The sequence below is a fragment of the Chrysemys picta genome, chromosome 4, assembly GCF_011386835.1.
Source record: "Chrysemys picta bellii isolate R12L10 chromosome 4, ASM1138683v2, whole genome shotgun sequence".
In the NCBI taxonomy this organism is placed as follows: Eukaryota; Metazoa; Chordata; order Testudines; family Emydidae; genus Chrysemys; species Chrysemys picta.
The window spans coordinates 35,525,901-35,547,032 of NC_088794.1; the positions used below are offsets into that span (position 1 = coordinate 35,525,901).

A 21,132-nucleotide genomic window follows, 5' to 3' on the forward strand; every position below is an offset into this window, starting at 1 on the left:
AGTTGTATGCCCTTCTCCTCCTCTCTCTCTGAAGTGACAATTCCATCTTGGCATATGGGTGATTACATGAACCACGCACTGTGGTGTGACTGATATTCACATGAGTGACAGAGCTTTTAGATAATGTTGGCTTTCTCGTATGAATGTGAGAAGAACTGATGAGTTTCTCATTTTATGAAATATCTTTAGCAAATGTATTCGAGGAAGATTAGACTGCATTGGAGAAGCCATAATGAAAAAAGGTGAGATTTTGCTAAATTTTACCATTGAGCTGTAATTTAGAATTTAAATTGGTTTTCAATGTATTTGTCAGTTTTTTTAACACATAGCTGTGTTGTATGCATGTCTTGCTTCTCCCTGAAATGTGTTAATTATAGAGTATTAGCCTGTTGATAACATTCTTTATAAAAATGTCATCAAACTTGCTGAACTCTTCAAAAATAGATATATCTCTCAAAGTTCATGAGATGAGAAAAGGGTACTTCTCATTTCTAGATGCTTCAGGTCATCTTAATAACTAGTCCTTCAAAGATGGAAAGATGGTTTATTTGGACTCCCTGTCCTTTTGAACACATCATCTCAAATGAATACAAATCTAGAATTTGTGTGGTGCTTATCACCTCTGTGTTTCTTCTTTTCCAAAAAGGGCATTTATTCCAATATCACAAATAATTCCAGTCTCTGACAGGGTAGAGGAATTTGTCCAGTTGTGTACAAATGAATATGTCTGAATGAGTTTTTTCACAAGCAATTCTATATCATGCCATTGATCTGCTATAGATAAAAAATATAAAGACCTTTTAATACTGCTTGGTTACTGATCCCTCAGAAGACCTCTCAGGGAGGAACTTGGTCTTTTGCATCCTAAAGGTGTGGAAGCAGATTTTTTTTTCAGCGTTGACTGTCAGTGTGAAGTGCTGGCTTTGCTTTCAAAGGCTAGGCTATTTAGTCATCCAATATACATATTTCTGCTTGTTCCCTGGATCCCTAATAGGCTGACAAAAAATCAGTCATACAAGATACAAGTGGTATCAGTAGCTTCATACTGGCTCTGCTCCTGACAGAGTTGGTTCTCTGGTTTAAGCCAGCACCTGACTCAAAGGATTCCTGTGTCCAGGGTTGGGTACTCCATCCTTCAGTGGAGAGAAGCTAAAGCCAGTGGAAACTGACAGGTGTGAAAGGATGGGGGATCCATGCTTCCCTGTCCCCCTGAGTCTATTCAAACCATAACGTGGAAGCAAGGTTCATTGGATCAAGAGGAAGGGGGGAGCAGCTGCTGTCTGCAGCATGCTCCTATCTAAGCCTGGCATCTCCCCTTCTATACCGAAGTGGGAGGGCACAGATATGGGGATAACCAATGGCAAGAGGGTGGAGGATTCTAAATGGGAAGTCTCTCAACACTACCAATGTGGGATTGAGAGTTACAGAATGACTGCTCCAAAGGATTTCCAGGCTGTATTTGACACACATCCCAGTATAAGGCTAGAAACCCTTTTCCCATGAGGGGAAAGGGACAGGAGTTTCCAGTACACCATCTGATTTGAATTTTTGTTTTTAACAAATAACTAAACAGAAAACTTAACAATTTTTTTTTGTTTTCCAAAACCATTTTAACTTAAAATGATCAGTTTTTAAAAAATAAAAACTGAAAAATGTTACCAAAACCCAAACATTTTACCGTACAATGTTTTGTTTCTGTTTTTTCTTCAAAATGAAGACACTTCAACCAAAATGAAAATTTTCTGTGAATGTTTTTGTTTATATTGGAAAATTATTTTGAGAAAAAATATTACATCTGAACAAGTACAGTTGAGACCTCTGGAGACTGATCTTCATAAAGAAAATCAGTGGAGTATTAATCTTACATTTTATAGAAAAAGAAAAATATTTACTCTCTGTAAAGTTCATCAATGGGGAAAACATCTGAAAAGACAAAAAATGTCTGTCAATTTCACTTTTTGAATTCAGCCAACAGCTCAAAATTGTATAAAAGAAATTCCCCCGATCCTAACTGACATGCTCAATTATGTATTTTGGGAAATGTCTGGGCTGGCACAAATTGTTTGATGGCATCCATTCCAGTTTCACCAACTGACCCTTCTGTAATGGCTTTTCCCTCTTGTAGATTGTCCTGCTCCTATGTTTTACTTCGACTGCAGTTCTGCCGGCCCAGGAGCAATTGGATCTGAGTGTCAGAAAAGTTGTAAGACACAGGATATGCAGTGTGTAAGGGGATAAATTCATATCAAAAGAAGATGCATGGCTTATTTATTATTTTGCATGCATGCTCGTGCTTAACAAATGCTAACATTGCACTGCTCACAAACCATCTTTTCCACTGATAACAATAGAGAAGCTATAGCTACCCACTTTGTATCATGCCCTGTCTGTATTGTCATGTTAATGGATATGCAGCAATCTGATTTGACGATTTTTAAAATCTTATTTCCCACTGGTATAGAATAAATTAATGTACAGAAAATCATAGATCTGTAAAATAGTTGGGTTCCAAGTGAATCTCATAGATCTGATTCTTAGAAGGCTTCCAGCACGGCTTCTGATTTGGCAACTGCAACGTAGCAACCAGAACTAATTGTCTCCGCTTTTTCTTTCTCCTTCCTGGATGATTAATACATCACCTTGCATTGTATTTGTATGTTCACAGTATGTCACAGAATGTGTCTCTGGCTGCCTGTGCCCCAATGGGCTTGTATCTGATGGTAAAGGGGGCTGCATTGCTGAGGACCAGTGTCCATGTGTCCATGGAGAAAATTTCTATAACCCTGGGGAAAGTATCACAGTCCGCTGTAACACATGGTATGATATTCCACAAAGTCTTATAACTTGTTTCTTCATAAGGTAATAACTCATAAAATGCAGGCCAGTAAAACAATGAGAGTTAATGCACAGAAGCAGGATGTATTTTGAGATCAGTGCTGGATCTTCCCATCCATTATGGAGGCTTCCTTTCAGTACCCCCACACTTCCACTGGGAATAAAAGGGGAAAGGTGTTACCCTTTCCTGTCTGCACCACATTGAACTAATTCATATGCATATATAGCAACAACAGGTATCATCTCCCCCTTAAATTACTTTTGACCACTTCTGTGAACTGGTCATGCACATAACCTGCCTGGAGCATGAAACATGAAAATCCCTGCCTGGTTCAGGGATGTGGCCTCTCATTACACAGGTATACAGGGGTGAGGCTGCCGGCGGCTTCCATCCTTACCAACCCCTCTACACAGGGACCAGCCACTTCAAACAATTAAAGGAACTAGTTAGAAAAGTGGACTGGACTGAAGAACTCAAGGATCTGAATGTGGAGGAGGCTTGGAATTACTTTAAGTCAAAGCTGCAGCCTGCATCCAAAGCAAGGGGGAAAAAATCATAGGGAAGGGTTGCAGACCAAGCTGGATGAGCAAGCATCTCAAACAGAGAAAGCAGAACATCTACAAGGAATGGAAGATGGGCTGGATCAGCAAGGAAAGCTATCTCTTGGAGGTCAGAAAGCCTAGGGAAAAAGTGACAGTTGCCAAAAGTCAAGCAGAGTTGGACCTTACAAAGGAGATTAAAACTAATAGTACAAGGTTCTATAGCATCCGGCCCTCCAGACGTTTTAATCCGGCCCTCGAGCTCCCACCGGTGCGGGGTCTGAGGCTTGTCCCGCTCTGGTGCTCCAGCTGGGGAGCGGGGTTAGGGGCTTGCCCCACTCTGCGCGGTTCCCAGAAGCAGCGGCATGTCCCCCCTCTGGCTCCAACACGTAGAGGCAACGAGAAGGCTCCGCACGCTGCTCCAGCTCCCATTGGCTGGAAACCACGGCCAATGGGAGCTGCAGGAGCAGCGCCTGCGGACAGGGCAGCGCGCAGAACCGCCTGGCCGCACCGCCGCATAGGAGCTGGAGAGGGGAACATGCCGCTGCTTCTGGGAGCTGCTTGAGGTAAGTGCCGCCCAAAGCCTGCATCCCTGACTCCCTTCTGCACCCCAACCCCCTGCCCCAGCCCTGATCCCCCTCCTGCCCTTTGAACCCCTTGGTCCCAGCCCGGAGCACCCTCCTGCACCCCAAACCTCTCATCCCCAGCCCTACCCCAGAGCCTGCACCCTAGGCCGGAGCCCTCATCCCCTCCCACACCCCAACCCCCAATTTTGTGAGCATTCATGGCCTGCCATACAATTTCCATACCCAGATGTGATCCTCGAGCCAAAAAGTTTGCCCACCCTTGCTAAACACTGAGGAGGGGGTGAAGATTAAAGATAATCTAGGCATGGCCCAACATCTAAACAAATACTTTGCCTCAGTTTTTAATAAGGGTAATGAGGATCTTAGGGGAAGTGACAGGGTGTCTAATGGAAATGAGAATATGGAAGTAGAAATTAGCACATCTGAGGTGGACATTAAACTCAAACAGTTTAATGGGACTAAATGGGGTGGAGCAGATAATCTCCCTCCAAAAATATTACAGGAACTGGCACATGAAATTGCAAACCCAGTAACAAGGATTTTTAATTAATCTGTAAACTCAGGTTTTATACCCTATGGCTGGAGAATTGCAATTTCTACTACTTAAAAAAAAAAATAGGGAAAAAGTGATCAAGGAAACTATGGGCCTGTTAGTTTGACCTCAATTGTATGTAAGGTCTTGGAACAAATATTGAAAGGGAAAATAGTATTAGTTGTTTTAATGCAATTTAAACAACCAAAAGAATCAAAATGTAGAGGTCAAATATGTGTCTCAATGACATGATCCACAGTCTTGAACCCAGGCCTATAAGAGCAGCTATATTCCAACCTTCCACCTAGCAGCAGCTTAGTTAGGATCAATGAATCCTAGCTTTAATATGAGGCTCCACCCCGATGTCCAATTGGTGCACTCCCAGGGCTGATTGCCTTTACTGAAGCCAGCAGCAAGAAGCTGTCTGAACAACTGGGCTCACCCTGCTATACTGTATGCATACTACTGTCTGAGCCTAATTTCCTAGTGTTCTGACCCGGCTTGATTCCTCCCATCTGATTTATGGTTCCTGACCTCCAGTTTGTCTCCTGCCTCTGCTCTCGCTGGTGACCTGACTCAGGTTCCGAACTTTGTTTCTGATCTCCAGTTTGTCTTTTGCTTCTGACCTCCTGCTATCCTGATCCTGCTGACTTTTGCTTTCTGTCTTGTGATTGTGGATTCTGACTCTAACTACTAGATCTGGCTGCCTGCAGCCCGGCTTTGACATTCAATATTCAGCATTCATGTTCTTTTTGTGATTGTTAAGCCAATATTAAAGCAAGGCCTCAAAGTAGCTTACAGTCCAACACTGCTCATATGAGAGGCCACTGTGTTCTGTGATCCACTAAAAGGGATTAATTTAAATATTCAGTAATTCTGTATCTACCCAGAGTTATGTAAAACCATCTTTGATGTAAAGATCGTAATGTTTTGCCTTCCATCTCCTAGCACATGTAATAACAGACAGTGGAACTGCACAGAGAACCCTTGCCAGGGAACGTGCACCGTGTATGGAAATGGACATTACTTGAGCTTCGATGGAGAAAAGTTTGATTTCATGGGAGATTGCGATTATATCCTAGCTCAGGTAACAAAGCATCATTACCTGTCTGAGAGCTGTTGCTCTTCACAGGCTCAAGTTGCAGTGCTGTTTGAGTAACTAGATGGCTATCACACACAAGGTAATAGGCACCGATCCTGCCCCTCTACCTCTGCATGGGTATAGGAGATCCCAAACTATATCAGACCTGGTGATGTTCCACCACAAAAGGGCAGGGCAATCAGGAGGGGCAGTTACTTCCTTGGTGTCTCCCTCTAAGTTATCACACAGAGAGATTTTAGGGGTAGAGCAAGACTGATGAATCCTGTGCCATGTAGATGCACTAGTCATTGCCTCTGGTAGAATTGGGACACTAAACTATAAACTCTACTTCAGTCTCTGGGTTGAAGTAGGAGGCATCCTCTCCAGGGAGAGATGAAGCACAGGAGACTGAGCACAGGACACGGGATTTTGAGCTGAGTGAATAATGCATAGGTATCTGTAAGAGAAGGTTCTGACTGGCAGCTGAGTACCATGGCTCACTCTCCCTGGTCTCTCTGCTAAGACTGCCAAGCTAACTGAAAAAGGAAATCTGAGAGGAGATAATAATGACATTGGGGGTACTCTCTGTCCCTTGATATTGGGGGGAAAGGTGTGGAGGCTGACTCAGGGCCACATTCAGAGTTGAGTGTAGGTAGCACAGTTGGTGTCACCAGCCCATGCCATCATATTACTTTTCCTGATAAATACCTTTCTTCCTTCCACCAATTTACCCTAATTTAGACACCCATAACTCAGCTAGACGTCAGGGCCCAGTTCAGAGGTGATGTGAAGGGGCTGCAATGTATCCTTGGAGAATTGATGGAGATTCTAAGGGCCAGATTTTGATACTCACGGGCCATATCTAGACTAGAAAAATACTAGGTGAAAGCTTAGGGTTGACCACAACCATCAAGCATGTGTTTAAAGGCGTAAAATCCTGTCTGTATTGGTGTTAGCTAACATTTTAAAAAATGACCTGTTTTCCTAGTCTAGGCATGGCCTTACTCCCTGTGTTGGACCATTGGCTTCTATGTAACCACTCACCAATAAAGAGATCTGGCCTTAAAGTAGTGTAATCTGTATGTTTAACCAGTTTAGATTTCTTTACACTTCCTTTTGAATTTGGCCCTCCCAACCCACATCCAAATAATGCCAGCCTGATTCCAGTGTGTTCTGTTTGTTGGGTGTGTGCTATTAGATGGTTAACATAATTGAGGGCCAGATTTATCCTTGGTGTAACACTACTGACTTCAGTAACAGCACTGTTTTGTAGAGTATGCTAATTCTGAGTCCACTTGAAAAACCAAATGCTTCTACAGCACAGACAGTCCAAAAGTGACAACACCTTTTTGTGAATGAAACATATGAAGGTTAAACCTGCATATTAGTGACCTTGGATGCAGTGAAACTCTTTTTGCGGGGAGGTAGAAATCAAGGCCTCTATTATTTCAGTGTTTTGAAATGTAGAGGTTGCAGTTCTGCTTATAGTGAAGAGCCTGTGTAGAGTGAAAAATGCATTACAGAACGGTTTTACTGTATATATTTGGACATGTCAGGTGGGGTCTTATAAAAGTGTTCAGCATTAACCTAGCTCTTCACTCTGTTAAATTTTCCCTTGACTTCAATGTGAGACGAGATAGGCCAATGCTGAGTGCTTCTGAAAATCCCATCTGTAACTTTTTTTGAACAACAACAACAACAAAAAAGACAAGAAATGTGGAGTCAAATGTTAGAAATATAGTTCATTTACAACTCCCTCGTGGACATTCCTAAGACATGCACTAGTCAGATAACAAGATCAGATATGCTATTCTTTATTTGTATAAGGACTTTTGCCCCAATAACCCCAATGATGGCACCTTCCGAATTGTAACTCAAAACAATGCGTGTGGGAAATCACTCTCCATCTGTTCCTTGAAGATCACATTGATTTTGGAGGTGAGTCCAACCTTAACTCTGGATTATGTGGGAGGAGCTGATAGAATGGGATATCTGACTTAATTTTGTGAGTAATGAATTTATTATACCCTAATACTGTGATGCAGCTAATATTAGAGATGTCCCAAATGAAGCCCTATGGCCAAAAAGCAGTGGTAGGTGAGGGTGGGAAGGGATTGGCATGTGGAGTAGATCAGCAGGTGCAGGGGGACTGGGTATTTAAGCTAGAGATGGGAGGGAAGCAGGGAAGACAGCAACAAATGAATGTGTGAAGGGAGTGTTGACATTTAAGGGATGAGAAGAGGAAGAGACAGGCAGGCATAATAAAGAGAAATCCAGCACATCTGAGTGTGTGCTTCAGGGAGCTGCTAAGGCAGAACTCAAGATGGCAGCTGAATTTCCAGCAGAAATGGATTTCTGTGACCAAGAAAAGGCTTTTTGAGGAAGCTACCCTGAAAGATTCTGTGGCCATGGAGTCATGGGACCAAATTCTGCCCTGTAGACTTCAGTGATGGTGCATGGGTATAAATTGTCCCAGTGGGACCTTGGCCAAGATGCAGAGGTTCAAGGGTAGAAGAAATAGGATGGGGTGTGATGCAGGGATCTGAATGAGACTCCTGCACAGAATGGGATAAAAGTTTCCTAGTCAGTTGTGACTGCATTCTTGTTTCCTTCAGTGCAATTTAATTCCTTATTCTAGAACATTGAAATCAGACTCCTGGAAGGAAAAATTCAGGAGATAACCACTGAGCCAGATGCTGTAAAGAATTACAAGTTGGATCTCAGGGGGGTTTATATTGTGATTGAAACATCCCAGGGAATGACCTTCATGTGGGACCAAAAGACCACAGTAATTGTTCTAGTGGCACCCTCTTTCCAGGTGGGTACAAGTGCAGCAATTGAGGGACTGATTTTCAAACTGTGCCTCCATTTCTATGAGGGCAAATTATGTGCAGGGCCGGCTCCAGGCACCAGCCGAGCAAGCTCGTGCTTGGGGCGGCAGATTCTAAGGGGCGGCTTCCCTCCAATCCTTTTTTTTTTTTTTTGCTTTGCTGCTCTGGCCATCCCGCAGGTTTTTTTGTTTTTTTGTTTTGCTTCGCCGCTTCAGCTGCCCCACGTGGAGGAGGGGAGCGCCCTGCTGGGAGCAGGATGCATGCTCCGTCTACTCCAGCTGGTGCTAGGTCTGCAGCAAGCCCATCAGGGCAGCCCGCGTCCTTCCCTCCCTGCTGACCGGAGTGGCGCGGAGCCCTCCCGGCAGGTGGCGCAGCAGGAGGGGCTGTGTGGCGAGTGCCCCGCTGAAGGAAGCCCTGGCCGCCCACCTTCTCTCTCTCCCCGCCCGTGCTCTCTCCCCCCCGTCGCTCCCTCCCCCTCCCCCGGTAGCCGGGGCACACACTCTGCTGCCAGGACACATCTGCAGTGCAGGGAGTCCCCCTGCACCCTGGCTCCGGCCGCCCCGCACGTTTTTGGGGTTTTTATTGCTTCGCTGCTCCGGCCGCCCCGCAGGGTTTTTTTTGTTTGTTTTTTGGTTTTTTTGCTTGGGGCGGCAAAAAAGCCAGAGCTGGCCCTGATTATGTGCAAATGATTAATGGTGCTGTCAGCTTTTCTTTCACTAATGAATTGTCAGAGGTTTTTTTTTTTAGTTTTGGAGGCGGAGAGGGTTCATCTAAAAATTATGCCTGCAAAAATGGAGCCCCTGTTTAAAAATCCTGGCATGAAAACAGATTCATTCTAATGAGTAAGAGGGCACTAATTTATTGGCATAGTTACATTATTTCATGATCACATCAGTATGAAATATTCAAATTATTGAAGCTAGATGTAAAGCCAGGACAGGACTATACAGGCCTTTAATGGCTACATCTTGTTACTTATACCTCAGTTCTTTCCAAGATGTGTTCTGCAGGTTGGTATGTTTTCAGGAATGTTTGGAATTTGCAAATATTTTTACTAGGCTTTTACTAGCAGTTTGTTAGTTCATTTTCTGTGCAAAAACAGACCTCATTTTGTTTTAAAATCTGTATAAATTCTTCAGGGCAAAGTCTGTGGCCTTTGCGGTGATTTTGATGGCCGTTCAAAGAATGACTTTACCACCAGAGGGCAGTCAGTGGAGATGAGAGTGCAGGAGTTTGGGAACAGCTGGAAAGTCACCAGCAGCTGCTCAAACATAAACATGACTGACCTGTGTGCTGATCAGCCTTTCAAATCTGTACTGGGACAAAAGCACTGCAGCATTATCAAGAGCAATGTCTTTGGGGCCTGCCACAGTAAGGTGATCTCTCTCATTATCCCAATACTCTTGACACTTCAGAGGCATTTTCTGTCATCTCTGTGCAGCAGATTTACATACACAAATCCTATTACTATTGAAGAGAGCTACATAAATACGTAAGAGTAGAAGGGCTACATAGACCACCCTTTCACTGTTACACCAGTGAAATCCCATTGTATCCTTCTCAAGGAAATATAGAATGAAACTTGTTTTAAGTGACCAAAGACCCAAAAGATAATGCTTGGCTAGAAGAGGGTAATATCTAAGAACTGGCTGGAAACCTTTAGGATAATATAGCATATGGTTGCCAAAGACAAGTGAAATCCTGGCCCAGTTGAATTCAGTGGACCCAGGATTTTATCCTAGCTACTTTGAAGCGATACCTGCCTATTAGAAAGGTCTCACAATAGATAGCTGTTCTAAACAGCTCTAGTCCTATGCTACAGAGCATATGTTCTAAAGATACCTTCAGTGCAGGTTTCATCATTTTATACATTTGAATCACACAATTTATAAGGTCCAGCTCTACCAAAACAATCCAAGCAAATGAAAACAAGGCAGCTTAAAATGCTAGTCAAATAGCCTGATACCTTTAAGATATAAATATCCCTCATAGGCTCATCCAAATGCTGCCAAAGAAACTGACACTGAATGGCAGATTTTTAGAGCCCTTTGTCTCCTCTGAAGACAAAGTACTGAGAAAGAATATGTGTTATAACAGAGTTTTTGTTATTTTGTTAGATCAACCCGATGCCATATTATGAGTCTTGTGTGTCTGACTTCTGTGGCTGTGACAGCGTGGGAGACTGTGAATGCTTCTGTACCTCAGTAGCTGCTTATTCAAGGAGCTGTAATAGAGTTGGTGTCTGTATTGACTGGAGGAGACCTAGCATTTGTCGTAAGTACTCGCAGATGGAAATGCACATTAAGAAGTACTGTCCATACAGCGAGTTATATTCAAGATTAGAAGGATAAAATCCTAACCGATGTGCAGGTGCATGACTAACAAGCCCTCTTGCTTTAAAGAATTAGAACATGGACCTTATCCATTACACTGCTCTACAGCCAAAATGCTTCTGAAATAAATGTAGTCAAACTTCACTAATTCTGGGTCACTGAGAACGAAAATGATGCTTAAAATTGTTGATTGGCTCTAGTTTTCAAGATATGCTATTGAGTCAGTATATACGACCCTTGACTTGGGAATGGCGAAGGATAAGTGAGTTATAAAGGGAAGGGATCTCAATTTAAACCAGAAATGACTAAAATACATCTTTGACTGGATCTGTGAATAAATCTATGACTGGGTGTGGACAGTACTTGCTTTTTAGGCAAAACAATGAATGATGCAATCTGAAGCTGGTATTGCGTCATACCTGATATGAATTGCATCATGTTATGCCTAGAAGTCATGGATGATGCAATCATAACGAAGCTTACATCACTCTGCTGAACAAATTGCCCTATATCAGCTCTAGAAATCATACAGTGTCGTGCTCTCTTATTTGTCAGTGTTTGATTTTGCAAAGGGACACATTTCTGTTTAGCCAAAGTGAGCAGAGATGCCTCATACTTGTGTGAACAGTGCAGATAACTTCTGCTATGTTTGTGGTGAAGTGACTTTTGCATCACAAAAGCGCAGTATAACCCCTATGGTTAAGAAAGCCCATCACCTTTATTTTGGCTGCAAAATTGGAGATCAGGACAAGAGGTGGGCCCCACACATATGCTGCAACACTTGTGCAACAAATCTTCACCAGTGGTTGAACAGGAAAAGGAAATCTATGCTTTTGCAGTGCCAATTATTTGGAGAGAGCCAACAGATCATACCAACAATTGTTACTTCTGCATGGTGCCTCCAGTTGGGAAAGGTGTGTCAAAGAAGAAAAAGTGGACTGTGCATTATCCAAACATTCCGTCAGCTATACGCACAGTACCACACGGAGAAGGACTGCCGGTTCCTGATGCACCAGAATCATTCTCACTTGAGTCAGACGAGGAAGAGGAAGAGGATGAAACTTCTGGTCCTGAACCATCAATGTCACAGGACCCACATTTTCTCCCATCCTCCTCCTCTAAACCACACCTCATAACACAAGGTGAACTGAATGACCTTGTCAGGGATTTGGAACTACCCAAGAGTAAGGCAGAGCTGTTGTGCTCCAGACTACAGCAATGGAATCTCCTGGCAGGTGATGTTAGGGTTTCCATGTTCCGTGACCATCAAAAGGATCTTGTCCCATTCTTCTTCATGGAAGGTGATCTTGTAGCCTGCAACAACATCGATGGTGTGATGGCACCCTCAACATCGTTCACGATCCAGATGAGTGGAGACTGTTCATTGATTCATCGAAGACGAGTCTTAAAGCTGTTTTACTGCATAATGGCAATGTTTTGCCATCAATTCCAGTTGGTCATGCAGTCCATATGAAGGAAACTTATGACAACATGAAACAACTTTTGAGGTGCATAAACTATGACCAACATCAGTGGCAACTTTGTGGCGATTTGAAGGTTGTTGCTCTCTTGCTTGGTCTGCAGACTGGATACACAATGTACTGCTGTTTTCTCTGCGAATGGGATAGTCGTGCAAGAGATGCCCACTACATCAAGAAAGATTGGCCACTCCAACAGTCATTGGAGCCTGGGAGGAAAAGTGTTCAGCATCCACCACTTGTTGAATCAAGGAAGATTTTTGTTACCACCCTTACACATCAAGCTGGGTCTGATGAAGAACTTTGTCAAGGCCATTGACAAAACGCAAGCAGCTTTTAAGTACCTCCGTGGAAAATTTCCAAGGTTAAGTGAAGCTAAGATAAAGGAAGGTGTCTTTGTTGGTCCTCAGATTTGTGAACTTCTTCGAAATGATGCATTTGACCATGCACTGCGTGGCAAGGAAAAGACGGCATGGAAAGCCTTCCAGTTAGTGGCAATAAATTTTCTCGGAAACAACAAGGCAGACAACTACAGGTTGTTGGTGGAAAACCTCCTCAAGGCATATAAAAGCCTTGGTTTCAACCGAACTGCAGAGCAGTGAGCGACGAACATGGTGAGCGATTTCACCAGGACATTGCAACAATGGAGAAACGCTTTCAGGGCAAATGCTTGCAGACTATTGCTGGACAGTGACAAGAGATGCTCCATTTAATGAATACAAGAGACAAGCCAAGAAGCGCCAAGTAGACACTGAATAGGACTAAACTATGTACATAATAGTTTTTTGCCTTTTGTTTCATAATACATTTTATTTATATAACCCTTTTGCTGATTTTTAAAGTGTTACATAAACAGGACAGGTGAAATATTATCATGGAAAGCAACCATAAACACATAAAAAGACCTAGGTTTACAATTTATGATTAAAACTCTACTATCTACACAATATACATAGACGTAAAATGTAAAAACTTAAATATCTTAGAAACAGTAGCCAATCAGTTGTTTTAATTGTCATATTTGGATTCAGCACATCAAAATACATAATAAATAGCACATTTTATCTCTGAAGCAGACGACTTCTCAAAAATTGTAGACCAGTGTTATCTGAGATTTGGCATTTTTTCTCTTTCAGCTGTGTTCTGCGATTACTACAATCCACCTGACAAACACGAATGGTTCTATAGGCCATGTGGAGCCCCCTGCCTAAAGACCTGCAGGAATCCACAGGGCAAATGTGGTAACCTGCTGTATAGTTTAGAAGGTAATTCTTGTTTGCCTTTGATGGGTCTTAAGCACATGTTTAAGTGCTTTACTGTAGGGGCCTAAACTAGTCCAATCTTGTTTTGAATGTCTTAAGCAATGGGGTCAATTTGTCTTTCCTTGGAAGACTAATCAAACTGCCCCAGAGCACCACTGACCAAATTCTTCCCTTACTCCCCATGTGACTGTATTGACATCAAGGGGTGTAAGTCAGGACAGACTTGGCCTGATGCCTTCAAAGTCTTGCAGAGTTAGAGGGTCACTAATACTGTGTTTATAAGAGAATCATTGGTCATCTAGAGTCAACTAATAGTTGCTGGTTATAGGGAGAGAAAAAGAGGGGACAGGGGATCTATTTATGAAGAAGTCCAGCTCTGTCTGTGAAGACAAATACATATCTTTTACAGCTATTTCAGTGTGTGTGTTTGCATTTGGGTCTTTACTACTCAGACAAAAGACTCCATGCTATTTGTTCACTTTCCAGGCTGTTACCCAGAATGCAGCACTGAAAAGCCATATTATGATGAGGAACGAAGGGAATGTGTCTCACTGCTCGACTGCATGTCATGGTAGGTCAATGGGATGGTAAGAGGTTTGGATAGAGATTGCCTATTAGCCAGGCACTATGTGGGCTCTGCTAGTAGGGAATCTCTGCAGTTCAGGTGGTTCTCTTTTTATTTGGATACAGTTGTGAATGTATTTTGCTACTCTGTAAGGATTTAAGGCAATAAAGCACTAATCATGTTTGTTTGTTGTTTGTCCACAGCAACCCTAAAGAAAAACTGTGCACAGAGGACTCCAAGGGTAACCTTCCTGTCAGCTTAATGATTAATAATTGTTTTCTGTTAGCACAAAGAAGCCCCAGCAGAAATGGGGCCCACTGTGACGGGTACTGTACATAACACATTGTGAGAGGCCACCTCTGCCCTGAAGAGCCTGCTATCTAGATAGACAAGACAGACAAAGATTGGGAGGGGAAACAGCGGTAAAGTGACTTGCTTGTGGTCACACAGCAGGTCAGCGGTAGAGCTAGAAGTAGAACTCAGCTCTCTGCAATGCCAGTCTCATGCTCTGTTCATTGGATCACACAGCTTCCCCTTTATTCCCTTCAGCACACATTTCATGGAGATCTGAGAAGCTTTTTGTGTATTTAAAATTGTTGATAGTGGTTACCTGCCCTGTTAGCTGGTGGATGTTGGTGTCCAATAGCTTCCTGGAAAGCCCTGAGCCATAGAGGATCTTGCCAATGCATATGGACATCCCAACTATACCCACTTTCTTCTGGGAATGCCTGTTATGCGCAGGGATGGCTTAAAATCGCAGTTCTATGCTACTAATGACTCTGTGATCCAGTATTTCCCTTTACACAAGGGAGCTAGTCAAGCCAGCTTTCAGGTCACCCGTGGTGCAAAAGTGGGATCTATTTTTTAAAAAATGAAATTTAGATTCTAAAGCACATCTTTGCATCAAGAAACGGAGTGAATGCTGCAGCCATGAGCACCTTTTACTTTACAGCTGATGGTCTGGGGTGGATTACGGCAAATCTGGGTTATTTTGTCTTTGTTCATATCGGTTTGTGGAGTTATGTTATCTGCTGCCATTGCATTTACCCTCTCACTGCCTCAGACTGCCTCTGCTGCTACCAGGAAAAGACCTACACCTTAAATGAAAGTATATACAGTCAAACAGATGGGGTCAGCTGCTGGAAGGCTGTCTGTGGCCCTAATGGGAATATCATTAGAACATTCATTCCTTGTGGAACATCTACAGTGGTGCCTGCTATACAGGAGTCAGGTACTAGAGTTTGTTTATATAAATTTTGGTGTATTTTAGTTGATATCAAAGTTTAAAATTGTGCCAAGATTCCTAGTCCTTAAAAAATACCATATGTATAATACAGTGTACGTGTAAGAGCTGTGTATAATTCAAGACTGTACAAGTCTCAGAGAGATGGAGTCACATTCTCTAGTCTGGCTGAGCTGAAGGACCAGACAGTTGGGGGCAAAGATGGTTTAATGCCATTTTTTGCAGATTCCCAGTACATCTTTTATAGCAGCACCAGGGCTGCTCTAATTTGCACCCAGCTGCCAACAGTACCAATATTGTATAGCTCTAATGCCAACTCTTTGTTCTAAACCTTTTTCCTGGCCCCATCTAATTCCTCACAGCACTATTCCTGCTACACTTGCCCTGCAGCCAGAAGTCAGCCAATCCGCATGGATCATCATTGCAAAGAAAAGCACCTCCAGCCAGCTGTTTGTTTCTGGAAGGCCCCATATTTAAGACAAACTAAAAAATACTCCCATTGCAAAGAAAACATGGCAGGGAGGGAGTGAAAGATCAATGTGGTTGCACCCAAGGCTTTTTAAAGACCTGAAATTGAAACCAGGAATCAACCAAAAACAAATAAATGGAAAGAAGGAGAAATTACAAAGCATTAATATAGCAAAGAAAGCAAAATAAAAGAGTAAAATTACCCAATGTACTGCTTCTTGCACAAAGACCAAAGATATAAATTTGGACAAGGGAAAAGAGAGTATAGCCGCTCTATGCAACCGGGTTGGAGAACCAATGACAAGGGATAGAGCAAAGAGCTCAGTAGCCTCTTCACTGCAGAGATAGCAGTAAGAGGACATGTAATGGAATAACAGCTTAAAAAAAGAGAGAAGTCAAAGGCAGAATGAAGTGGGCTGGTTAAACACCACCTGAATAACCTGCATGTCTCCAAATCAACAGGGCCCAAACCCAAGGGAAGCACAGATGAAGAATCGGAAATCACTTCCCCAAAGTCACGGAGGTCAGGTGAGGTCCTGGAGGATTGGAAAGGGCAAAAAGGGTTTGTTTAAGAGAGATAAAAGAGGGATCTAGGGAAATGAAGACCAGTGAATTTGACTTTTCCTCTTTCTATAGTCTTTGGTTTTTTCCATGTGTTGCAGTTACATAGAATGTATATATGATGGGGGATTAAATTTAGCATCTTCTGGTTCATGATGCAGGATTAGAATGTCACCTGCTTTTAATTATTGTAGGAGTAGGGAACATTATAGAAGCACCTTCTACCACATCAACACCAGCAGTAACAGGGGCATCCCCATGCTATTGCAATGTAAATGGACAGCTGATATCTCAGGGTGAGTAGCAGTCTAAATTAATCTTTCTTTCATCTTTGTCACTTTTGTATATAGGTAGAAACGTTTGGCTGTTCAGTAAAATACCTGCTCTTGAGCAAATACACATTCCCGCTGCTGGAGTTGTCAGTTCTCTAATTATAAAGCAATCATTGCTCTTCAGCCAGTCAGATCTCTGAACTGGCTAAAATATCCTTAAACTGGTCATTCTCAAAATACCGTAGCCAGATACTCTTTCTGTATTTTTCTATTGTAATGCATTTGGATCTGATCCATTCATCCACATCCAGTCTTCAGTGGACTACATTACAAACCCTGGACCCAAACTCTCTAGAACTTAAGGCTCAAAATCCACAATAGAATATGAACTTTCTCCCAAAGATGGTTGATGAAAGGCCATGCTATTTCTGTTGCCAGCATCCTGAGCCATCCATCCCCTTGACTTTGTTTTGTGAACACTTCACACAGTGGAACTAGCAAACATTACCTTATGGCCAAATGCTTCTCTCTGGTATACATTTACAACTCCGAGTAATGTACTTGTCTAGGAGGAGAAGAGTTGCATGTTGAATGAATGAGAGGCTCTCCCAGTCTCTGCCATTGGGATGAGGCCAGCTATGGTGGATTCAGAGAACTGAAGACTGACTATCACAACTGGTTATGGCCATGAGATGTACTGTAGATAGTCATCCCAAGCCAGTAAAATTTACTGCTCATCTTGTAGCTAATGTGGGAGAAGAGAGAAATTTTCTGGTTCAGAGTGCTACTGTGCCACATGGAGACTGATAATTCATGACAACATTACTGGAAAAGAATGTCAAACACATGTGCAATTCAATTCTAGTAATTTACTTTCTGGTCTCGCAGGGAATATTATATCTCAGACAACTGATGGTTTGGGTCAGTGTTTTTACTCCATATGTAATGCCTCATGTCAGAGTGAATTAATCCAGGGAGAATGTGCAACCACTCCAAGACCGAGCACAGCTCCTGAGCAGCCCAGCAACCACTGTGATTCAGCTTTACAGAATGGACGTTGTGAAAACACTCCTGCAAGTGCAGCAAACACATCTGCTCCCAAAGTAACTCCTATGAGAGACTGTCCATATCTCAGTCCTCCTAGAAAGGTGAGTGAACAAAAATTACATACCAAGCTATGGATGGCACACAACAACATGATCCATGAGACTGCTCTGCCTTGCACCTGGCAACAGAGCATCTGGGCAATGCAAAGGTGGATGATATTTGTGCCCTCTCTGAAAGCTGTAAACTAAACAAGGAAACTACTCCTTCAAACTGGTCTTTAAAGATCAGAAGTGGTCATGATTTCAACACTGGGTCTTATACAAAATATTGTATAGCATGGAAATAGGTATGAAGTCATCATTGATTATTACATATAGTATGTTTTAAGAGCCCCAGAGTTAAAGAATGAATGAATAGTAAATTCTGCATGCTAGGTTTTTAATTGAGTGACCTGTTCAGTACATGTACTAAAGCTCTGATAATGACTCTAATTTCTCATGCATATCCCTCCCTTCCTCTTTCTTTTAAAATGTCAACAGTTTAATGAATCATGGGACTTCGGAAATTGTCAAATTGCCACTTGCTTGGGAGGTGGAAATGATATTAAACTGTCCAATGTGAATTGCCCTCCTCAACTATTAAACCTCTGTGTCAATGGTTTCCCACTCACAAAACACTATGATGAAACTGGCTGCTGTGAAGTGTTTGAGTGTCAGTGTAAGTAATATTGCAGTGAGATTCTGACTTTCATAAGGTGTTTCAATTGAGTCTCAAGTGATGTACATCCATGTGCTCCAATTGTGCTCTGCATTATACTTGGTTCAAGGGGGTTGCTCCATACATAAATGTATATATCACTGTGGCAGAAGCAAACTAGTTTGAGAACGTAAACCAAACATTTTTATTGTGTAGCTTTCTAAAATTAATATTAGGAAGGAATTGTAAGGGAGTAAATACAATAAGTAGGGGAGATGGGAAGCTGAAGGGAGCAGGGATGTACCAGAATAGGATGAGATGAAGAGAGGATAGGACTGTATATAATAGGTGTGGGGTATACAGATGTGGAAATGGCTGCAGGTGAGCAGGGTTTGCTGAGATGCGATGTTGGACTGTTTGGGTATGGAGACTAAAAGGGAAGGGATATGGGAGTGAGGATAGCGAGTGAAGGGAATAGCAATGGGCTATATGGCATAGTAGGGGAGTGAGAATAGAAAATAGAATGGATGGGAAAGGACCATATGTGAGTGAGTTTTAAAAGAAGAGGATATAGAAAGTGTTTGTATCGGATCAGGGATGTGTAGGAAACCGAAATATGTTATATCTTATTATACAACTTTTCTTGTGGCCCTCTCTTAGAGGACACTTCATCTTTGTTATGGCATGGGGAACCTGGTAGAACTACAAAACCAGACCGCTAAAATGGGTAAACCAGTGGAGATGAAATCAAAGAAAAAGTCATGCTATGAGACTGGCCAAAGAAACATTGTGTGACAAAATGCAACTCTATCAAATGTCGCAGGATTCAAATGTCACTGACAAAACATACATTGGGAAAGCCCAAAGTAAACCAAACTTTAAGCCTGTCTCTACTTTCTAGGTGTATGCAGTGGGTGGGGAAATGAACATTACGTGACTTTCGATGGAACATATTATAATTTCCAGGGGAATTGCACCTATCTCCTGGTGAAGCCAATCCAGCCTGACTCTCAGAGCTTCTGGATTCACATGGACAACTACTACTGTGGTACAACTGATGGAGCAATTTGCTCAAAGTCCCTTGTCATTTTTTATAAGAATTCCATGGTGATTCTGACACAAGCAGTAGAACATAGGAAAGAAACCAACTTGGTAATGTATTTTACAGTATCTGTCTGGGTATTGTTATTATGCTACTGCCTAGTGGGCTCAATCAGGATCAAGAATACAGCTGATCAAAATTGGGGTGGGGGTGTAGTGGGGGAATTCAGAAACAGTTCTGTGAAATATTTGCTCTCCTTGTTAGTTTGGGAAAATGTCAATGAAAATTTGCAGATTATAAAATTTCGACTGTAGAGAAGGGCTATGAAATGGGAGATGTGTGGGTGGGAAATTCATGGAAATTTAATCCCCTTTTATTATCTGTTCCTCTCTGGCTGCTCAGTGGCCCCTGTCAAACTTGTTTGATGCTCTCTGTCCAGTTCCCAGTGATAAGCACCTACATCACAAAAACAATCACCACAATTGGTACTAACTAGCATTGTGGGATCTTGTTCTCCTATCGCAAAATACAAATAAGTCCCATTAAAGATTTGGTGGGGTCACCCAGTTTCTTACAGCAGGGACATTTATGGTAACAGATTGGGAGTTTCAACAGAAAAGCCAATTGAAAAGGTCTGGAAGCTACATTATTCTTTTACACCTAGAGGTGGTCCCTCTAGGTTAGGGCTAAGGCATGTTAGCATAGCGATATAGGGAAGTTTGCACTGCAGGTCCTTACCTGCTCTGTGGTTTGCTGGAGGGTGTCAGACTGAAGGGCTGACTATCCAGCCTATTTCAAGAGCCTGATATTACTCCATATATTAGTGAATATTTGTCTGGTGTATATATTTGTTCCTCAATAATAAATAATGCCATTTGGGGCTTTGCTGTTACGAAGTCTGATCCAAAGACCCTGATGTCAATGGGATTATTTCCAGTGAGACTTCAGCTTTGGATCAGGCCCATGATTTACCGGTACTCTCTTGCCTGAAAGCAATAGCCCCTTGATGATATAAGCCATATACTGTAAATCAGTTGTGGGGTTTTTGATATTATCTATTCAATTTCTGATCGTAAGGAAATGACCATAAATGAAACAGTGAGTGATCCAGAAAAACAGTCTGATGAAAATTGATCACACTTGTTGCAAATTACCACCATGTCTTATTTTGCTGCTATTATTTTCCCTGAAGTCAATAACAAAAATATTAATGCTTGAAAGGCAACAAACAACCAGCCGTCTAGCCCTGGAGGGATTGCAGAATTCTCTGAGGGCAGAATTTACCCCATGCCTTCCAGAAATATAAAATGTATATACTAAGCAACATAATAAGGATGTTCAAGGAGGGATTTTGACTTGCCCCTTTAGGTTCTGTTTAACAATAAGAAGGTTGTGCCAAATGTTTCCAAGAATGGTATCATCATAACCAGTTCTGGCCTCTACGTTGTGGTTGAAATACCTGAACAAAAACTGTATGTCTCCTATGGACGACTTATGTTTTACATAAAACTCCCTTTCAGCACCTTTTATAACAATACCCTTGGGCAATGTGGTAAGTGTTACATTCAGTTTTAATTAACAGATAGACCAACTGTTCTTCCCTTATTTGTATCAAAGTTATGTTATCTCAGGTTAAGATTATTTAGCACTACAGTTTAACATGTTTCTTCCTATTCAGTGGGATCAGGGTGGTAAGAGAGTCTCAAGTCACCTCCTTTTACCCTTTCCCATTTGGTGGTGTCTGGAGGGGTTTGTGTGT

General features: G+C 42.2%; 1 protein-coding gene across 1 annotated transcript in view; it reads left to right on the top strand.

Moving 5' to 3' along the window:
• LOC101938415 (mucin-5B-like) overlaps positions 1-21,132 on the top strand; it is a 69,551-nt gene that overhangs the window by 35,699 nt on the left and 12,720 nt on the right. Inside the window, exons 17-34 of the mRNA XM_065592021.1 lie at positions 190-242; positions 2,126-2,226; positions 2,666-2,817; positions 5,443-5,581; positions 7,403-7,513; positions 8,214-8,393; positions 9,546-9,782; positions 10,524-10,680; positions 13,354-13,482; positions 13,966-14,050; positions 14,248-14,285; positions 15,108-15,275; positions 16,218-16,283; positions 16,511-16,612; positions 17,477-17,736; positions 18,175-18,352; positions 19,233-19,483; positions 20,742-20,925. Of these exons, the coding sequence (XP_065448093.1) occupies positions 190-242; positions 2,126-2,226; positions 2,666-2,817; positions 5,443-5,581; positions 7,403-7,513; positions 8,214-8,393; positions 9,546-9,782; positions 10,524-10,680; positions 13,354-13,482; positions 13,966-14,050; positions 14,248-14,285; positions 15,108-15,275; positions 16,218-16,283; positions 16,511-16,612; positions 17,477-17,736; positions 18,175-18,352; positions 19,233-19,483; positions 20,742-20,925 (2,591 nt within the window). The remainder of the gene's footprint in view (positions 1-189; positions 243-2,125; positions 2,227-2,665; positions 2,818-5,442; positions 5,582-7,402; positions 7,514-8,213; positions 8,394-9,545; positions 9,783-10,523; positions 10,681-13,353; positions 13,483-13,965; positions 14,051-14,247; positions 14,286-15,107; positions 15,276-16,217; positions 16,284-16,510; positions 16,613-17,476; positions 17,737-18,174; positions 18,353-19,232; positions 19,484-20,741; positions 20,926-21,132) is intronic.